Source organism: Cavia porcellus, unplaced genomic scaffold, assembly GCF_034190915.1.
Source record: "Cavia porcellus strain 051 isolate PalLab524CR breed Dunkin Hartley unplaced genomic scaffold, mCavPor4.1 scaffold_27, whole genome shotgun sequence".
In the NCBI taxonomy this organism is placed as follows: domain Eukaryota; kingdom Metazoa; phylum Chordata; class Mammalia; order Rodentia; family Caviidae; genus Cavia; species Cavia porcellus.
Genome location: NW_026947510.1, coordinates 11,638,833 through 11,660,559, shown reverse-complemented (window position 1 = coordinate 11,660,559; position 21,727 = coordinate 11,638,833). Strand labels below are relative to the sequence as shown.

General features: G+C 37.5%; 1 protein-coding gene across 11 annotated transcripts in view; it reads right to left on the bottom strand.

Moving 5' to 3' along the window:
* Positions 1-21,727, bottom strand: part of Cacnb2 (calcium voltage-gated channel auxiliary subunit beta 2) — a 342,332-nt gene that overhangs the window by 8,365 nt on the left and 312,240 nt on the right. For 7 of the 11 annotated variants that reach the window (XM_063237564.1, XM_013144538.3, XM_063237566.1 and 4 more), the window contains 6 exon segments: positions 20,898-21,020; positions 19,165-19,301; positions 16,265-16,341; positions 11,118-11,251; positions 7,410-7,490; positions 6,950-7,008 (listed from right to left, as the gene is read on the bottom strand). In XM_063237564.1, the coding sequence (XP_063093634.1) occupies positions 6,950-7,008; positions 7,410-7,490; positions 11,118-11,251; positions 16,265-16,341; positions 19,165-19,301; positions 20,898-21,020 (611 nt within the window). 11 annotated transcript variants of the gene reach the window in all.

Here is a 21,727-nt window from a genome sequence, read left to right as displayed (position 1 = left end):
CAGCGTTACTTAGCATTTATTGTTTGCATACCAGATGCAGTTATGTATTAAGCATTTTACTTGAATCATCTGATTAAATCATTCCCAAATAGGTAAGAGAGAGGGCAAACTACTTTTACTACTGAAGAAAATGGGTCACAGGAAGATTATTTATTCAAGACACTATTTTACTAAATGGTAGAGTTAAGATTTGAACCTGCCAGAAGCCAATTTGTCCTTCCTGTGAGCTGGCAGCTGGCACAAGCCATCAGGGTACTGTGAGGAAAAACAAACTACTCTGCCCTTTCTGTGAGTTGGTGGAAGCCAGGCTTGTCCTGGAACAACTAACAAGAAGCAATTTGGCCTTCCTGTGAGTTGGCAGAAGCTGAACTAGGCCTGAGAGGAATACCAAGAAACCACCCTTTCTATGAGCCAACTGACACGTGGGCTGGGAGACAAAACCTCCCCACCACCCTGTCACAAGCAACTGACTGGTTCAGAGGACAGACTTGAGTGGATAACAACTAAGGTACCAAAACAACTTAATGCTTGTATTGCTTGATTGACTTTGCAGGCCTCGGGCTGGTATTCTGAGCAGCAACTAGGAGGATAACGATATGCAATATAGCAAATATGGAGGATTTCCTTCTGTATTGTTTTTGAAATCCAATATTTTTCTCACTGTTTTGTTCTGTTTTATTGTTTTATTTTATTCTGTTTTGATTTTATTATGTCTGATGGTATGGGCAGCAATTCTGAAGATAACAGGAGACATTATGGTAGCCATTGTTGATTTCCTATTATCTTGTTTTGAAATCCTGTATCACTTTCACTGTTTTGTTTTGATTGGCTTTATTAGGTTTTATTTTGTTTGGTTTTATTCTCTTTAAAGTATGCTTTAATTCTTCTGATAGATTTTATTCTGTTTTGTTTGATTTTATTGTGTTTGATGGTATGGACAGCTATTTTCAAGAAAACAAGAGACATTATGGTGGCTATTGTTGATTTTCTATTATCTTGTTTTGAAGTCTTGTATTGCTTTCATTGTTCTGTTCTGATTAGCTTTATTCTGTTTTGTTTGGCTTTATTCTTTTAAAAAGATTTGAACTCACTCTATATCTATCTATCTCCCCTTAGCTCCTGTATATTTATATATGCCCTTAGCACCTGTACCATAATTCAGTGTTATGATTGGCATGGAAAAGAAATAAAGAAAAGATAAATGTAGTCTTCCCTCAAAGACCTAAAAGTCTACTGCCAGACATGAGGAGTAAGAAAGACAAATTAGTAAATGGCTAAAGTTTATATTGACTGAGAAAGCCCACCTCTGCGTGTTGGGAGCTGCTGCCTGTTGGGAGCCATCACCAGAAAGCCCCTTCCTCTGCATGCCCAGGTTGGGCAGAAAGAACCAGGAGAAGGCCCAACTCTGCCTGCAGGGAGCTGCCATTGGAAGGCCCCTTCCTCCATGTGCCCAGCTTGGGCAGAGAGAAGAAGGAGAAGGCCTGCTTCTGCCCGCTGAGGGCCAGTGCTAGAAGGCCCTTTCCTTCACATGCCCAGCACAGGCCAAAGAAGACAGACAGATCTACCTCTGCCTGCTGTGCAGCCACCAAAAGGCCACATGCTACAGGTGGCCAGTGTGGGCAGAGAGAACCAGAAGATCTACCTTCACCTTCAAGGAGCTGCCACTGGAAGGCTTTTCCTGAGGTCAGCCAGCAGGAGCAGGGACACTTAGCCAGGTAAGCCCTGGGCCCATAGGCCCCCAGTGGAGGCCCTTGGTTCCCTCAGACAGCCATCATCCACTAGCAGAATCAGGCAAACATACCCCTGTGTGTCTGCCAGTATCGGAGTCCCAGTATAGACACACATGCTAAGAGAAGCAGCCCCATCTACACGCACCCCTGATTGTCAGTGAAGTCCCAGTGGAGCTGCATATCTCTGGAGAAGCCCACTTCATACCCTGTAAATCTGGAATTAGCGGAACCCAAGTGCCTGTCCCATCCCCCTACACTGCTTAGGGGTAGCCAACGTGGGAAGTGCCTGAGACCCCAAAACCAGCTTGCTGGTAGGAATTCAGGAGAATGTCAAGAGGAAAGAGCAAAAGGCAAACTAAGACCTCTAGCCCACATACAGTAAGTCTGGGAGATACGGTCATGAAAGAAAATGCAAGTCACATACCTGAAATCTCTGAGAGATTAGCAACTGAAGTAAGGAAACAACTTCACGATATTGTAAAAGCAGTCAAATCATAAATAATATCTCAGGTAAAAGAAGAAATCAGAAACATACTGAAAGAATTGTTCAGCAGGTCTAAAAAAGACAGAGACAATAAAGAAGAGCATAGGAAATTGATGGAAACCTTGAATGAATATAGAAAGGGATTACAGTGCATAAAACAGATTCAAAGAGAGATGCAGGAAATTAAAAATTCAATCAAAAGCTGGCAAAATCACACGAAACAGACTGAAGATAGATTTTCAAACCTTTAAAACAGGATTGCAGCTAGTGACTGTGAAAGGAAAGATCTCTTAAAAATAACATGGAATCAGGAAATAACAATGCAATGGCTGCAAGAGATGCAAAAAAGCATAACTTAAGAGTGATAGGTGTAGGTGAAGAAGCAGGGGTCAACACAAACAAAATTAAAAGGATATTCACCGAAGTAATAGAAGAAAACTTCCCAAACATGGGAAATGGATTTGGCATGCAGATCAGTGAGGCATATAGGGCTCCAACTAGCCATAACCAAAGTAAATCTAGACAGACATATAATAGTCAAGATCCCAGAAATTCAGCACAAGAATATTAAAAGCTGTTAGAGAAAAGAGACAGATCACCTATAAAGGAAAACCAATCAGAATCACAGCGAGTTGTCAACACAAACCATCAAGTGAGTTTGGAGTGAAGTGTTTCAAACCCTGAAAGAAAACAACTTCCAACCCAGATTGATCTACCCAGGAAAACTATCTTTCAAAATTGATGGAAAAATAAGATACTTCCATGATAAAGAACAACTGAAGGAATTCATGACTAACAAACTCTTCACAGAATGTTAAAGAATATTCTAGAGAGAGATAAGCTGACCATGGTTCCACGAACAGCAGCAGAGGAGGATCACCAAACAAGACAGGCAATTGAATGAAGGGGAAAAGTGAGAGTCAACAACAGGAGAATAGCAGGGCAGAGACAGACCAATGTATGCTGGTAATGTAGATGGCCTGAGGTCAGTAATAAAAAGAAACATAGAGTGGGTCAAGAAATGATCTATCAGTATACTGTATACAAGAAATACATCTAACTGGAAAGGAAATTCATAGACTGAAAATCAAAGGGGAAAAAACAATTGTTTCATGTGACAGGAGACAAAGAATAACTTTCTCATCAACTGTAGAATGGATAAGAAAGATATGATATTTTCCAGGCAGTGGAAAGCTACCCAGCTAGAAAGTAGAATAATCTTAAGGTTCCTGTAGGTAAATAGATGCAACTGGAGATCCTGTTCATGGCTGAAACGGTTTGAACTCATATGCGTGAACCCTAGCATAAGAAACAGAAGGAGTTCACAGGATCCAAAAGCACAATAGTTAATGTAAGAGCAAAGGGGAGGAAACAACTGTCAATTAATTATTGTCTTATCTTGAACTATTGCATTGTTTGCACAATTTTGTTAAGGGTTGGCTTTGTTGTGTCTTATTTTGTTAGATTTTATGCTGTGAGATGGTACGGGCAGCTATTTTGAATACAGTGGGATATTTTATGGTAATCATGGTTTCCAATTACATTGTTTTGAAGCCTTATAATGCTTTCATTCATTGGTTTGATGGATTTTATTGTTTTGTTCGATTTCATTACATGTGATGGCACGAACAGCTATTTTGAAGAAAACAAGACATTATGGCATCCATTGCTAATTTACTATCATCTTGTTTTGAAGTCTTACCATGCTTTTGTTCTTCTATTTTGATTGGTTCTATCCTGTTGTGTGTTATTTGATTCTATTATGTGAAATGGTATAAACAATTTTTTTGAGAAAAATGAGATATTATACTAGCCATTGTTCACTTCCTGTTATTTGGTTTTGAATACTTTCATTTTTTGGAATGGTTTTGTAGTATTTTGTTATATTTGGTATTCTTGTGTGTGAAGGTATGCTCAACTATGTCAAAGGAAAGAGACATTATGGTAGCTACTGTTGATAACCAGTTGTCTTGTTGTGAAGTGCTGTGTTGCTTGCATTGTTCTGTTCTGATTTTCTTTTTCTGTTCTCTTTTGTTTTATCCTCTTTAACATAAAAAAAAAGTTTTAAAAAAAGTTTATATGGACCTGTGAAAAGAATATTCAGGGTATTGCAAGAGATAGTAAGATGAGAGGATCTTTTAAAGTAGGATAGAAATGAGAGTGGTAGAACATGAAAGCTGGAAATAATAAATATACCAGAGAATGCTGAATATTCAGTGAATATGCAAGTTGGCAGGAATAAAAGCTGTGAAACAAAATTGAAGGCTCATAATATCTCTGAGGAGGGTGGTAAAGGTACTAAAAACAAGAGGCTTGATTTAAAAGTCTGCTTCAGAGAGAACTCTCACCCTGGAGCATCAAGTAACCAGGTGATAATTGTTTTTTATCAAATAAAGCCCATAGATTTATTATCTAAAGGCAGAGAAATGGAAAGCCCCTGAGAAGGGCACACTAGGCAGAACTAGGGACAGTGAATACCAGATGGAAAGAAAAAAAGGATTCTGATTGTTGAACTGCCAGTCTTGTTTTCCATCTTAAGAGTTTTGATAGCCAGGCTTAAATATTTATATTCTATAGGGGTCAGAAAGGAAGATTCTTGAGGAAACTGACTGCCCAAGAATAAAGACCCAGATAATGTATGTTGCAGGTTGCCTATATAAATTCTCCAGCAGCACAAAATCAGGTTTGAACTATGTACTTTCAATTTGCTATTCAGTGTCCCAGTCTCTAATAGGAACACAGCTGTCTTCAATGATAAAGTTAAGGATGCTTCCAAAAGAATAAACAACCCTCTTAAAAGGCAAAGAAATGGAAATAGAAAAGAAAATTAAATAACCCAAGAACAGTCATTGGGGAGCGCTGATTGTCTTGGTTACTTTTCTCTTGTTGTTGAGACAAAATACCTGATGCCCAAAGTAAAGCAAAGAAAGGTTTATTTAGCTTATAGTTTTTGGAGATTTCAGTCCATACTCAGCTGACTCCAAGTGATGTGGCTGAGTGGCAGCCATGAGTGAAAGGGCAAAAGGGGAAAAGCATGTCTCCTTCCCTCACTTCTACTGTATGTTGGCACCCCACCCCGGCGGGTGTAACACTCACACTGTCAATCCCAGTGCTAGACAATGAGCCAATCACAATGACTGAATGAGGCTTTGGGGGGACATGTAAACAAGCCACAGCACTTGGAGTAACATAACCAAAGGAGAAGAGAAAATTCCAGAATTAGGGCTTGGTTTTGCAAACTGAAAGCATCCAGCATGATTAAAATCTATAGCAAGACCTGTTCTTATAAATTTCCTAACACTGGGAACATAAAGGGAAAAACTAAAAGCTTCCAGAAGAGAATAGCTCCCATCCCACACAGGGGTCAGGAATTAAAACGCTCTGCATTTTTCAACAGCAACATTAGGAGTCAGTGGCATGGTCTCAGATACTCTATAATCTACTTTTAGTTTAAATATTGAGGTTTCTGTGCATTCCTATCATGGCTGTGATACTTCAGGAGCTGCTTGATTCTTTACTGTGCTACCTACTGCTTATTTTATTCAAAGTTACCATTCAGGAGATTATAAGCTTCCTGAAGCCAAAGCCCTTGTTTGATTTTGCTTCTCACAGTGCCTGGCAATTGAAGAATACTCAGAGACCTGCTTGGGCAAGGAGATGAGGGGAGGTTACGTGCAAGCTCACTGGCATGGCATTCTTGATATGGCCCCAACTTTGTTGCCAGGCATTCTGCTAGAAGTTTCAGCTTATGGTTTACATACGAGTTCTTCATAGGCAGAGATAGCAGCTTCAGCATCTCTGCATTTCTCTAGCAGTGCGTACATAGCTAGAGGGGAGAAGCTGGAGGTTAATTTGAGGAGTTCAGTATACATCTTAGAGGAGATATTAAATAGTCAGTTATATATGGGTCTGAAGTTTAAGCAGGGACCAGCAAAGGAGTGACATTTAAAAATCTTATACCAAAGGAGTGAATGCAGATAGAAGGGAGAAAAATCTAGAGGGCAAAAACGCTAGGAAAGCCTGGTTCCAGAGATCATGCAAAGTATTGCTCATGGACAAGTACCAGACTTACAAATCATCTCTGGGTTTAGCAATGTGAAAGGAGTAAACAAAAACAGTACAATATGTACATCTCAGTTTTGCTGTAAAAGAAAAACGTGAGACCTAGAGGGGAATGTAAAGTCAGAGGTGAGGAAAAGTAGCTACATTTTTGTATACACATGGAATTTCCATTAGAATAGGAATTACTGGTAAATAAAGGGAAGGATAGCCATATTCAGATAACGTGCAGAAGTTCTAGGTCCTGAATAGCTGGAGGTGGGGGAGTTGGCCATCGCTAGAACAACATAATGGAGGCAAAGAACACCCTGATGCATGCAAAAAAGATGGCCTGGCAGTCTTTTGGAAGAGTGGGAATGTGAGTGGAGAAGGATATATGTTATGATGTTGGACAAGAGTAAGATGACCGTGGGTCAAGAGCTAAGGGTGATACACATTGGCAGGTTTGTATCCACATCCACTGATGGATGCCAAGTGTAGAACTAGAGGGCTGAGGATGTGCAAAGCAGATATGAAAAATATTTACTGAGTCACACTGAACAAATGAAACTCGTTTCCTGTTATTACATAGAAGCCAGAAGGATTTTCTCTTGTGATTGATCACATTCCTGTCGCCAGAGTTCTGTCATTTCCAAGAAAAAAAGAATCCATAAAACCAGCATTCTGAAATACTCACCGCCCTTCAAATCTGTGTTTTAAAAAATCAAACAATGCTTTTTGCATCATATCTGTGACCTGTAATTGAGCAAGTGATAAATTATGTTAAAATATTGTAAAATATTACCTATCTTAGGAACACTTAAAAAACTAAGCTTTGCATTTCTAAAAAGTAGCATATAAAGTTACTGTATTTTTCTGTTTCTGAGTTCCAATGAAATGACAATTAAAAAGGAAAAGTCTCTGAACTTGTGTGGTAGTGACAAAAATTATATTGCAATTGCTTTGAGTCACTCTGTACTTGATACTGTTTCCAGGACCAGTTGCCACAAGCAGAAATCTCCAAAGCAACAGCCAAAGCACCGAGCAGTGTGTGTCACAAGTTGAAACCCAACATGCTGTGCTACTGCGACCTCCTTACATTCAAGAGTTAGGAATGGAAGGTGGAGTTGCAGTTGTGACAGAGAGCAGCTGCTCACCTCATATCCCTTCAGGGAGGGGCCCACTAGGACCACTGGTCGCATGGAAGGAACCACGTCGTAAGGAGGAGTGTGCTCTGTCTGCAGAGAGAGGAGATACTTTTAGACGTTTCTCAGGCAAGGGGAAGTTAAAATGTTTCAAATATAATAAGGTCCTCTTTTTGAACTCTGTAATACGAGGCCCAGCAAACCTAATCAAGGATTGGTGGATTTATTTTTCTCAAGTTTTCAAGTTACTGAATGATTTGTAGTTTTCTTGATCTTAGGAAACACTACTGTCCACGTTCATCCCGAAAGCAGGAAGGGCTGCTTTTTAACAAAAACTATTGGTAGAACAAACAGAAACATGCCTCATGCAGAATGGGTGCTTTAGGCTTGACCGGAGGTTAATACTGCTTTTCAAGAGCACGTGAGTTTTCTGAAGAGTTGAGATGATCAGCCCTGGCAAGGTTAATTATGGAAGAAAAGATTCCATTACCTTTGCATTTTAGATGCTTGTCTTACCTGCATAACACTTAGTATCAAGACAATGGGACTGTCACAACCAAATATTTGAAAATTATATTTTATCGTGAGAGTTTAAATGGTCTTGCATGCTTATTCCAGTCAACAGTGCTCATGTTCACTGTTCATAGCTTTAGTGATTAATGCTTTTAGATTTCTGGTTTCTATATACTGGCATTTAAAACTTAAAATATAAGGTTTATATTCTTAGAGGAAAGCTGCTCACTGTGTAATAGTCAGCCAACCTTCGGTGGCTTCAGAAGGTTCATTATAGACTTGCATAACTAATATGCTCTCAAAAATAGTTTAGGTAGTGTATCTGTTACATAACTAATTTATGTCTTTCTCCAGTAGTTTTTTTTTTAGACAGCAGAGAGAGGAGCTGAATGTTGTTGCTATTTATAAAACCATCAACACTTTTTAGTTTAACTGCTTTAAAGTTTTTCCAAAAAAATTTGATTTATACTAAAACTATTTTGATAATATATATGATATATATTATATATATATATTTTTTTTTTTTTTGAGGCAAGTGCAGATTGGCCTTGAATGCTTAGGTAGCCCAGGCTGGTCTCTAACTCATGAGGCCATGATCCTCTTGCCTCAGCCTCCCAAGTGCTGGGATAACAGGCATGCACCACTATGCCCAGACTTAGAAAATATTAAATTGACCAAGAAATAATCTTTTCTAAATTCAGAAGAGTGATAGGCATGAGATTAGCAGATCATTTGCTTATTTGTATGTTCTCTATAACTCTGCATTAAGGAGTATCTAAAACATATTTTTAAGAGCCACAGGCACAAAAGAAAAACACTGTTTAAAGTAGTTAAAGAATTTGACAAGTTGTTAAGTTTGGAATCATTCTGTCACTGCAAAACATTTTACTAATGTTTAAAGTTGTCTATTCCCAACTTTCTGGCTTCATTAGCGTTTAAGTTGCTTATAGGAGGAATTAAAAAAGCAGTTCAAATTCAAAAGCTTTAGTCTGCAATTTCGTCACCAGTTATAAATGATATTATCAGAGGGGAGAAAAATAACACCATAACTGTGCTGTCACATTTCACTGCTTAAAAATTTACTTAGTGCTCAAAATTAATTTTATTAAACATGATAAAAGAATACATTTTTGAACGAAAAATTAAAGGACAAACAATACAGTGACAGCACAAATGCCACACAAGCACCACTCTAAAAGCAACCTAAAACACAGAAAACAGTCTTATTGAAACTTAGGTGTTTTTTTCCTCTGAGTTTTGCATTGATGTTTACCACATAATAACAAGAATGAATACCAGTGCCGAAGGCATCATAAGCATATTTAGTCAATGATTACAATAAACCACCTGAGATCATATTGAAACTATTTGGAAGCCAAGCCCTTTTAACTATGCAGTATAAGAATACCTTTTCCACCATTGTAATCAGGAATATAAATTGCATGCATTTTAGGAACAGCTATCAAGAACTTTTATTTCAAGTCTTTGAGTCTCACATGCCCCATTACTTGATAGGTCTTTTAGTTCCTTTCACCTGTGGCTACCAACTAGCAAAGGGTTACCCATGCTGGTAATCAGTCAGCTTCTTAATCGATAGGGTAGCTACAGAAATTACCTTATTTGATGGAATATTGCTGTTTTGAGCCCTGCTGATCACGACATTATTTTCTACCTATCCTTTCCTGATAACTATTTTGTTTGAATTATCTAGTGGAAAAAATTGTAATAAACTCAAAGTTTTGAAATGTAAGGGCAAGCAAGCTTCAATAACAGTATTTAATGTGGTTTTAGTGTCTGTCTCTGCTCTGTAAAGTCTGGAGTGACTTAGCAATGATGATTTTCTAAACAGTGGACAGATTGCTAGTCACTTGGCTGGAGACTTTAGCTAATGCAAAGAGAAGACGGATGCAATGTTGTGGATAAACATTGACTTGGGCTTTATGTGTTAAACAAAAATCCAGGTGTTTTGAGTTTTGTCTGGAGTTCTGAGGACTTCCCTTCTTAAAGTAACTGTTACTTTGAGGAATAAAAAAAAAAAGCCAAAAATTTTAAGATTAGAGTTCATATGTGACACCTTATTAATGTCCTTAGACTTCCACAAGGAAAAATACTTCTTTCTAGGGGAGAAGAGTTTACGATATTGAAAGTTTGGGATAGAGAGTAGACTTAACCTTACATTGATGTGTCAGAATATACCCATCATTGTGCTTGACTTGGTGACATTAGCTGTAGGAAGTCATACATCCAAGAAGAAAAAAAAATTTGGGGAGGGCATTTCTTTAAAAATAATGCTTTAAAGCTATAAAGTATGTGGAGAAGAGTTAGATTGTCTGGTGTAAACAGAGCTTGGGAGTTTCCTGCATCTTCCTGTCAGTGGACAAGTAGCATCACTGTGTAGCATCTTGGTTGGCCAATGGCCAAGGCTCTACCCGTGACCATCAGGCCCACTGTTCAACAGGTGAGATGCTGAAACTGGACTGATGGAGAAGGCAAGAACATCGGGAGAGTATTTATAGATGACAATAGGAAAAACTCACAGTAAACCGCCAAAACAAGCCTGCAGTTTTCCACTGGTCTTGCTCATCTGCAGATTTTGCACCTAGTGGATCAGAAGTTTAAATACTGACTAAAAATTGAATATTTTTTTTCAGTACAAGCTATGTATCTGGATATCATAAATCAGAATCTAATAACTGTTTTAATATGCTTGATTATAAGTTAAATTTCTGGAAAAAAAGAAAGACAAAGACAGACAGAATAAGCATGCACAATTGAGGTGCATTGTATGGAGTTGTCCATGTTGGAATCCTTCAATGTTTAAACAAATTCCCTTCATGGTAGATATTATTCCATCAAAAAGGATAAGTACTGTAATGGCATTTTAATAGGTCACTGAATTTAGTTGGTTTGAAATGCATGGACTCAATTAGCTGTTGATAGGTTCTTTTCTTAGGACAGAAATGACTGTATTGCATAAAACTGGGAATTAATGCTAATGATGCCAGTGGCAGGATAAACACAGCTTATGTCAATGTAAACTTACCAATTTCTGCTTCTGCTTAGCTATAGCAGCATGGAAAAGAAACAAAGAATAACAGAGCATGCATGTTATTGGCTTGTCAAAGGACGCAGACAGTCAACAGGACTAGAAATGTGACGCAGTGCAGGTGAGCGGGTGGACAATGGGAGCTGGGAAGTTCATGTTACCTTCTTAAAGAAGGGCATTCTTTTCTCTTTGGAGTGGGGTGACGTTACACTGTTTGCACTGGGTTTAGGGGAGCGGTGGTTTGCTGGAATATCATTTTCTTCTGCATCTAAGCCAGTAGCATCTATGTCTATAGCTATATACAGACAAACAATTCAAAAATCATCAGGTGGATAGGAGAGGAAAAACAGGTTATAAAGAAAATTAAATGAAAGCAAATAAACTAACCACTGTAAAAGATCTATCATGAATGTCTAACACAGTACACAAGAAAGTCAAAATCTAAAGATACAATATGTTAAGAATGCAGTATAATCAAAGTCTATCAAAACTGAAAGATACCCACATGGTGTTTGCTTGAGCAAGTCAGTTTCATGTAAATTTCCTAACTATTATTAGAGGAACATTTATAATTCTTAGTTTCAAATATGTTGATACTCTCCATGTATAAAAGTATCATACATTACATTTGGCTTCACTTAGTACAATACCTACACCCAGCTTTTAGACAGAAGGCATTGGAAACTTTTAACACAATATGCCTCAGATTTCTCATCATTCTTGATTTTGTGTGAAAATAAGAGCCGTGTGAAAAATTTGCTAAAGCTGCAACAGATATTTGAGGGAATGAGAGTATAGAAAATCCTCAGGTCCAGGTAACACAAAGGAACCATACCGTAGGCACATGATTCAGAGAGGAGATTCCCAGATGGACAGAATTAAAATTTCAGATTTCAGGATATGTGTATCCTCAGAGAAACCTGATTGCATACTAACAGGATTCTAATGAAATCAATCTAATAAAACCACAGAAGACACCTTCTGATGATTTATGAAACCACTGGCTATCATAAAGGCCAGATAGAAGGGCATTAAATCCAAACAGACTATGCCACTGATTTCCTCATCTGTAAAATGAAGATTTCAGGTTTGTTGCTTGACATGCTTTTACTTTTGAAATCTTTCAACCTGAAAATAAAGCTCTTAAAAAACAGTACATGAAGCTGGGTGTGGTGGTGCATATCTGTGATCCCAATGCTTGGGGAAGCTGAGCACCCACCATGGGCTGGGTGTCAAATAAAGAGATCCTATGTCAAATAAAAAGGGCTGGGGATGTAGCTCAGTGCAAAGCCCCTGGGTTCATCAGTCTCTAATACTAGAAAAAGAAAGGTTAGTGACAAAAACCTGCAGAATCTTGTTCTGAAGTTCATAAAATGTTTCCACATGCAGTTACTATAGAATTTTATTCACTGTAAAATCAGAAATGGAAATATTTTAAAGATCAACTTCAGCCCCTTTAAGATTTAAATAGTAAACTTGTTAGAGTGTAAGGGACTTGTTCTTGGCAAAAATTCAGCATCACCGGGACTCAGAATCTAGTTCTCCTGCCTTGGCGAGTCCATATTTGTCCATGTACCATCCTGCCTTCTGGGTGAGAGTCCTTCTTAACTTGGGTGCTCTCACTTGGTTTCTTTCGTATCCCCAAGAGGATCCAGATTTAGGATGTTTTCATACAATTGGGCTTGCTGGAAAATTAAGATTTGATCAAGGAGAAAAAATTTACTCACCCTAGAGAAGCATTATTTACATGTTAGCATTCCACCATAAGCCACAGTATGACCAGATTTAAGGAGTAATTACCACTTGGAGGAATAGCTTGGCACTGTGGTGCAGCTCCCATTCCCTGTGATACACATGCTGACTTGATGCTCACAACAGCCTTCTAACCTTTTCAAGGACGAGATCATCTAGTAGGTACCCCTTATTTTATCAGTTTTGCAGTTATGGATATTAGATGATCCAGTCTTTTGTATACTAGGCTCTTGTGTTTAATTGTTCTTTTTCTTTGGATTAGTAAAATAAACCCTGTGATGGAATGAGTACCTGGCATTGTTTGCACAATATTGCAAATATCAGCTTTGGCTTGTATAATAGATGAGGTATCATTTCCCACCAAATGAAGATGATAATGAGAGTTAACTCCAGTCATGTGGGTAGGCTTACCTACTAAATGTGTCTTCTCTTTGCCTCACCTGTGTGTACAGATTGAGCTGAAAGGTTGAGTGGGTGCAGGTAAGCATCATTAAATTAGCCCAGGGGTTTGAACCTGGCCTTGCTTTTTTTTTTTTTCTAATTTTAAAGAAAAAAAAGATAAACATAGTCTGGCTTTTATACCACACCATAGAGAACTTTTTATTCATGTAGGAAGGTTTTGTAAGGGGCTTATGATATTAGCCGAGGAAGAGTCAGGAGGAAAAAAGTTTTGAGGAATGGTTTTCTCCAAATCCTAATAAGGAGGCATGTCATTAGTACCCTACTGGACATGAAGGAAAGAATTTGCGTTGTTACTTCATTGTTCTTGAAACAGGCGAAAACTGTCATTAAATGTTTCCCTCCTGATGGTACATTCTCACATATTTTTATCTTTTTCATTCTCATTGGGCTTATAAAGGTCACAATTCAAGGGATAGGACCTGTCAGGCCTGGTAGTACATGGCTATAATCCTAGTATTCTAGGGGGTTGAGCCAGGAGAATAACAAATTTGAGTCTTGCCTGGGCAACTTAACAAGTATCTGTTTCAAAGTAAAAACTAAAAAAAAAGGCTTGGAGTATAGCTTGGAGCAAAAGCCTTGAGTTCAACAGCCAGCATTGCCAAAGAAGGGATGGAGTGCAGTAACTGCCAAAGGGCTTTCTGAAACTGAGGGTGCCCGGGATTGACAGGACCCGGAAAGGTGAAGTCTGTACATTTTCAACTCTTTTTCAGACTTCTGTACACTTTATTTGATTCATATGGTTCTTTTACTGAGAGAGATTACCAGTTTTAATTTTATACTTCCACACCTTAGCAAAAATTAATGTTTACTTGGGAGAAAGTACTTTTATATATTTGAAAACAGTTTTTCCATTCTTGTTTATCAGAATCTGTTTGTCTATCTGTCCTTTTACAGAGCCTTAGAAATTTTTTTGGTACTGGGAATCAAACTCTGGGCTTCATGCTTGCCAGGTGGGCATTTAATGCCACTAAACCTCTAGCTAAACCCCCAGCCCCTGAAATCTAAATTTTAATCTGAGAGCTTGGGTCCAGTTGAGCCAAGTTCAGGGGTGATATGTATACATGTGCCCAGGTGTGGGGTACATTGTCTGCAGCTGGTTGCTACCTCATTATCCAAATGTTAAGTGGAAATATCTCTGTTCCCAAATCCTTGAGACTATCCAAATATATTTTCTTGTGACCAGATACCTATATTCCTTGGTCTAGCAAAGGGTTGAAAGAACCTCTGGGGAATAAAAAGAAGATGAAAATTACACTTGCTGATCAATCCATACTCCCTGGAAGTGAATTAGGGGGACTTTGCTCCAACTTTTCCTTAGGATCAGCTGAGTTATTCATATGTAAATTATCAGAGACCAGATTACATATTATACATTTTGCAGGTGCTTACATCTCCAGCCCATTCAGTTACAAGTTTTTCTACTTTTGGTATTCAGAAAACTTACTTTTTTACATTAATTCTTCATGCAACTTTATTTTTAACCAAAAATAAACATATTATGAATTGAAATGTTATCTTTAAGCATACACAAATTTATTCTCCTTTTATTATACCAACTGGAAGACTACAGCACATTTAGAGGAAATGGAAGAATTCTGGTGGTCCATAGAAGGGGATCTTTCTCACAATGTGATGTAGATTTCCATTTTAGAAGTCTCCTAACAGCCCCCAGGAGTCCAGAAGACAGACTTTTGGATACACAGGAAGTGTGTGAAGTTCATACAGGAATCCCTGCAGCTTCACACATTTGAGAAGAGCAGGATTAGGTGCCATTCCCCTGTCCATTCAGGAAAACCTACTCCATGATGATCAAGGGAAGATGTAAGTCTCACATAATTGCTACAGGGCTTTGATTTTCACTTCAAGGGGCCTACTTTACTAACTTTGAGCAGCTTACAACTGCTCCAAGTCACAAGATTATAGTTTTTGAGATCCATATGCATCCTAAACTGATTTATTTCTTATTGTGTGCAGATTTTGTCCACTTAAAAATCCTGCAGTTTTTGCTATGTTTGCTACGGTCTTGCTAATCTTTGATTTCTAAAACATGTCAACATTTATGAGCGAGCTGTGATTATTAGTAATACAAGAAGCTTATTCTTAAAACACAGTAGTAACTGTATTGCTGGTTCTGTAATTTATCCATAGGCACCTAATTCTCTCTCTCTCGCTTTTTAAAATCTCTTTTAATTTCTAGCTTCCTAGTAATCACGCTTGCTCAAAATCATCTTGCTCTAATTCTGTAGCAGCCAATCCTTATGCCTTACTCTGACCCCCAGTTACATTTCTTGGGAAACTAAGATATAATCACAGAATTGCATATTGAGATAGTTTCCTATCATACAAAACTCCAAGTTCCACACAAAATGCTAGTATTGACAAAGTTAGCAAATAAAATGCTATTAAGTATGAATTTCAGATAAACAATTTTTAGTGTATGTCTAGTATGTTTAGTGTATTTCCCATATGATATATGCTAAAAATTGTTTCCTTAAAATTCAAATTAATTGACTGTCCTTTATTTAGCAGACCAGAGTAAACCCATTGCTTTGTGTAAGTAGTTACTCTTCCCACAATGCATTTTGGTTTGTTTTTTAATTTTTTATGCATTATCTGTGTCTTCCCTAGAGCCTGCCTGTTGTACCTTATACCATTCCAGTCTCTCCATCTTCACTTGATTCTCCATTTCTCACCTTCCTAAAGTTCAAATCCCACTTCTCTTTTTATTTAACATTATAGCCTATACCTCACATTGCACTGTAGTGCTTGGTGGGCATTCACCCATTTACTGCTGAGAATAATGTGTGAGGCACCATGGTAGGGACTGGGATAAAAAAATAAATTATGGTTATCACTTTGATCATTTATAGCAACTTAGAGTAAACATATTGACATTATTTATTATTTTGTCTTTAAAGCCAGGAAAAAATTTCCCAGGCTTTTCCTAATTCTATGAGGGGCTTTTTATTTCTGATACATTTTAACATTTGTAAAGTTTACAGAGCCCTTCCGTGGGTGTAAATCCACAGGACTAAGTAAAACTGGGGAAAGCATGAAATGAATGTGTACTGTTCAGCGCTTATCACCTACTTACCAGACGATGGAGGTGTGGATTTTCTGGAACTAGGTACTATGTCACCCAAACTGGACGATGAATTTCCTCCTGATTTACTGGAGTAAAGCAAAAAGCAGGTTAAATCTGATGCCTATTTCTGGTCCAAGAACATGTGTATTCCTCATTAGGAGAATTCATTGTTTTTTATTCAGCTTTAAGTTAATCCTTCTTAGAAGGAAGCAACTAGTGATGTTGTGATGGAGATTCCTGGAGTACTTGAAGTTATATGGAAATATCTGTTCTCAAATGTGAACATTTAGTTTCAAAGAGATTGAGAGAATAGAAGAGAACTTGGGTAACTTCTACAGCCTTAAAGTGTGCAGGTCAGATTCAGAAGCCAACACAGAGATTTCCTTTGCTTTTTTTCTCTTGAGAGGCCCTGTGAGACAATGTACACAGAACCTGGAGGCTAATGCCCAAACTTAGTATTTCCAGCTTTTTTTTTTTTTTTTTTAGCTTGATCATTTTTAGTATACTAAGATTGAAACTTTTGTGGCAACCTGTAAAACAAAAACAGAACTAGGCAAGGGGAGAGGAGAAGGAAGGAAGAGAAACAAAAAAATTGAGAAAAGGATAAAATGAAAACAGCTTTGTGAAAGGGGAGGGGAAGAGGAGATGAAGAGAGGGTAGGAGAATGGGGAAAAAATGAATCAAGTTATATCGTGTGAGGTGATCATTATGTATACCTAAAATGTACCAAGAAACTTAAAGTAAAAAAAAGGAAAAACACATCAGTAGCAAAACTTGCTAACCTTCAAGGCACATTAAGAAACACAAAAATAGAATATATTACCATTTAACTAACAGATAGTACCCAGAATACATCTCAAGTTTAACATGAAAGACTATACTTGGTTAATTAAAAATGATCTAAAGAACCTACAATTCAGAACTATAGTTCAGATTCTGAAGTTTGACAGAGGTTTGCTTTTGTGCTCAGTAACTTTGGAATTACTACTAGACCAACAGCACTTCTGGTTTTTACCTGCATGTGAGGGGGCTAAATAAAATAGTACTAAACGGCCCCTTCACATGTGATGATGCAAGGAATATTTTAAAACAATGTCATGGAAGTTAGGCAAGAACTGCACTGCCTGTTTATTATCATGGATGAACCAGGGTCTAGATTGACACTGAGGTAAATATTAGCATGAAAATGTTAACAGGCTGAATCTTCTTGCTATTATTATAGCATTTTAATAGATAAAATAAATGTGAAAACAAAAAGTAACAAGGAAGCTTTATATCTTTTTTAGATTTTTGAAAGACACATTCATATAATAAGGACAATAGTTGTACTAAAAAGTGAAATTAATTTGTACAGTTATGTAAGGACACATTGGGACCAAACTATTTTCTTTCAGAAGTATTTTTTTCTAAAGTGTAAGTCTAATTTCAGTTCAAGTATGGGTTTGTATTGATATTCTTTTTTTAATTTTATAGTAAAAATATTACCTGAGTGTAAAAATTGTGAGAGACATTTGCTAGTAGTTAAAATATTCAGGATACAGATTTGTCCTTGACTTTTAATTCTTTAAAAATGCCAAATCCTTAAATGTTTCCCAGTTGTATTGCTTTTGATGTCTGTCCGGTTTAATAATGGTCTATCAGAAGCTCAAAAAAGAGCCTGACTCTACTCAATTTTTTTTTTAATGTTAGGAGACAGATGAAAAAACCTGTGAAAATAGCTAGAAGTATTTTTCATACTTGGGTGAACGCTTGGGTAAAAAGATGAAACAAAATAAAACCAAGAAAATCAAAGAGTATGAGCAACCCAGTTCCCTAGAATTGAGTCAGTTTTTTTTTTTTTTTTGGTCTTTTTGGAACAGGGTTTCACTATGTAGTTCGCTGGCCTTGAATTTACTTTGTAGGCCTGGCTGGCCTTGAACTCACAGCAATCTTCCTGCCTTAGCTTCCCAAAATCTTGGGATTATAAGCATGTGCCATCACTCCTGGCAAGTTACAAGATTTTATAAGCCTGACAATTATAAAATGCTACCTAATGAGAATTCCAAACCATAGCACATACTGTGTTTCACTGATTTGTTGACAACTGAAAAAAATTCCTAACACACAAATATTATTGAGCAAGGAACAAACATAAACAAATAAGATACATGCCAGAGAAAAACACAGAGACCTAGCTATTCACATTAAAGAAAAATCTTGCCTATATCTCATCCTTTCATGGAAGGAGAAGCATGCCACATCCTTCAATTTGTCTGCAAAGGTTTCAATTTAAAATGCACTACACATATGAGTGGCTTTCCTGGTGAGTCTTTCAGTGAAAGGTAAACAACCTCAGGCTTCCTAGGAAGGATTACTCAGCCCCAGCTTATTACATAACTCATCTAATAACTATCTGCAAAGGGAATTTTAACTTATTTCAGACTTTGGGTAAGTCTTTAAGTACTTAACAGTAGACAGAACTGAAAGTCGAGTCTCTCAGGTAAAAATGAAACTTAACAGATGACAAGAATTTCTATTTGCCGACGATGTCTAAAAGTGTCATCTCTAAAATGTCTCCCTCCATGCCAGGCAGCTACAGACATTAGGATTAGTCACCAGGGCTGCTCAGCGCCAGAGTACTCTCAGCAGTTAATTAGGACTGCAGAATTTCCTCTCCACTAAACTGCAGTTTAATATTCTATAACCTTAGCTATTTTCATTAATGATCATAATTAATCGGGTTCCCTCACAAAAGGGATGGAAATCAGGTACTGGGATGAAGTTTTAAAAACATTGTGATGTAAATAAACCCCATCACCAGTCTACTTTTAAATACATAATACAGATTGTAGAACAGAGCAAACAGCAGTTGGGGAATGAATTTTGGTACAATCTGAACTTTTACATGTAATTTATCATTTTTCTCATACCTGGAGTAGAATTTTCCTTGCTTGGCTCTCTGTTCATGCTGTAGCCTCATGTTTTCTAGTTTGACTGGGCTTGGAATGAATCCAATTTCACAGCCTTCTTTAACCAATCGTCCTATCCACCAGTCATTATTAAATTTCTAAACAGAAAATGAAACGTATTAAAGTCAGTGCACAAAAGTTCAAATCCTTGAAACACTTCTTTCAAATTAACTGTTTTCACTGAAGAGAAGTGTAGCATTTGCAATGAGCTCTGCTTCATCTGTTATAATTCAAAACCCCTCAGGTTCATAGGTTTCATCATGTAAGAATGAAATACGTTTGGGGTACTCAGCAGGTCATAGAAAGCCTTTTTCTTCCTCCTTTGTCCTTGTGCTGCCTTTAGCACTAGGCTGAATTCTGTCCCTAGGAGGAGAACAAGTCTTCCCTACCAGAGACTGTTAGAACTGACGTGTTAACAGAGGTCTTTCCCGGCTACATAATCAGATAAACTTAATTCGAAGCATTAAGAGCAAGATAAATCCTGCCATCTACCTGAAAATATTTTTGTCACAACAAAACTTGCCGTTGTGACTTTTATAATTACATAATTATATAATGTGATGTTCACTGATGATTTTTATTTGCATTGATGTTGACAGTTTCTCTTTTGCTTGTATATTTATCTTGACTCTCTATGATTTGATTTCATTTTCTTCAACTGACTAAGTCTGCTCTTGAACACAGCAAAGAATACTCACTGTTTTCTTTCCGTAGTAGAAAGAGATTCTCCTCTAGAATCAGCCATTAAGAGGCCTCATAGTAATCTTAGCTCCTTGTTATAAAGTGACTTGTGAGGCACAGTCACTTCTAAGGTTTTCTCTCCTTGCCATCTAGCTAGCATGTAAACTCTTCCTGAAAGTTACTGTAATGCCAGAGTAGGCTGCTTTAATTGGCAGCATCACTTCCTTTATTTACAGCCTTTCATGGACTACTCAGTTAAACACACACATTGTTTCCTGCGCCATATCATCCCGAAGGTGCTACAGTTAAAAATTCCTCCAGGTCCAAGAAAAAACTCAAACATACACAGAATACTATTTTCAGGGAATTTCTGTCACTCAATACAGGGCTGCCCACAGCAGACATTTGGCACATACTAACTGAGAACAAAAACTTGAGGGTGAACTTTCCCAACTTACAAGTTGTGTCACTGTTAACTGAAAGGTAAAGAATTATGGCATGGGGAAAAAGGAATCTTTCTGGTATCTGTTTCTTGCCTCATTGGCTCTGATTATTACCATTCTCTCTTTCACTGCTGAAATTCGGCATTTGAGGGGGAAAAAGGGCACCGGTAGGCAGACTCTAGACATTGTCAGCAGAGAGAAGAGGCACGAATTCTGTGTTTTACTAAAGCTCTCCTCAGATGGTCAAACTTACGACATCAGAAATACATATATGCAAGGTTAAGTGTATAAAAAACAGGTACGGGTTAAGCATAAAAAGGATCATCTCCTCTAACCGTTCCCAATTTCTGGGTCACAGAGCCCAAGGGAACCCTGACGTTACTGCCAGAAGCTTATGAGTCCTCTCTCCTTTAAACTGTGTATTTATATCAGAAAAGGTTGACAGCCACTGATTTAGTGTGTGTTATACAGCTGCAGCTATACACAATGTGTTTCACAGCATTAAGAAATAAGAAATGATGTTTCAAGGTGAAAACTCATACTGAGGGAAACTGAAGTCATTTTCCTTACTTCCTTAACATGCAGAAAATCTTTTGCTTCGAATGAGATGGCCATGCCTGGCACCGGAACATCATCTTCATGGGCTGCACTATAGCTGACATTTGTCCGAACTGCAAATGCGACGGGTTTTGTCTAAAGAAGAAAAGGGAGAAAAATAAGAAATGACAGTGTCCTTCCCTTCTCCCTGTTCAAATAGAAACATACACTGCAAAACTGCTGTAATCATTGTTTTTTTTTTCCACATTGGTTCTTAATCACAAAACAGCTGTTAGTATTCACAGCGCATCAAATGGTTCTCAGCAGTGTTCTCTGTGAAAACACTGTAAGTAATGAAGGTAAAGATGAACTATTGAATTATGTGTTTACAGCTGAACAGCTTGTAGCGACTAGAAATCAGGAAACACAAACATGAATTAATACCCAGCTGTTTTTTTTTTTTTTTTTTGCTTTAGGTAGGAAACTCTCCCTGCCGTCTCACTCAGACTTCTAATTTTAATTAGTCATTAATGATGCAATTCTTAAAGGCACATAGTATTGGATGGAGGAAAAATGAAGGAATGTATTCTACAAATTTAGTAACTATTATTCATGACTGCGAGGGATTATGAAAGCAATGACTTTTTCTATTAATTGTCCTCCTTGATTCATTAAGCTATGAGTATCCTTCATTATTTGATTCTTTGAGATTTTGCACAAAAGAATTTGTCCTCTTTTGGCAATACTATGTTTATCCAAAAGATGAAAAAATAAATGAGCTCAGAAATGGTGAAAAGAAATACTGTTCTAACTGGCATTTGTGTTGTCCATTAAGGGAAAATGAATTTCTTGTGAGCATTTTC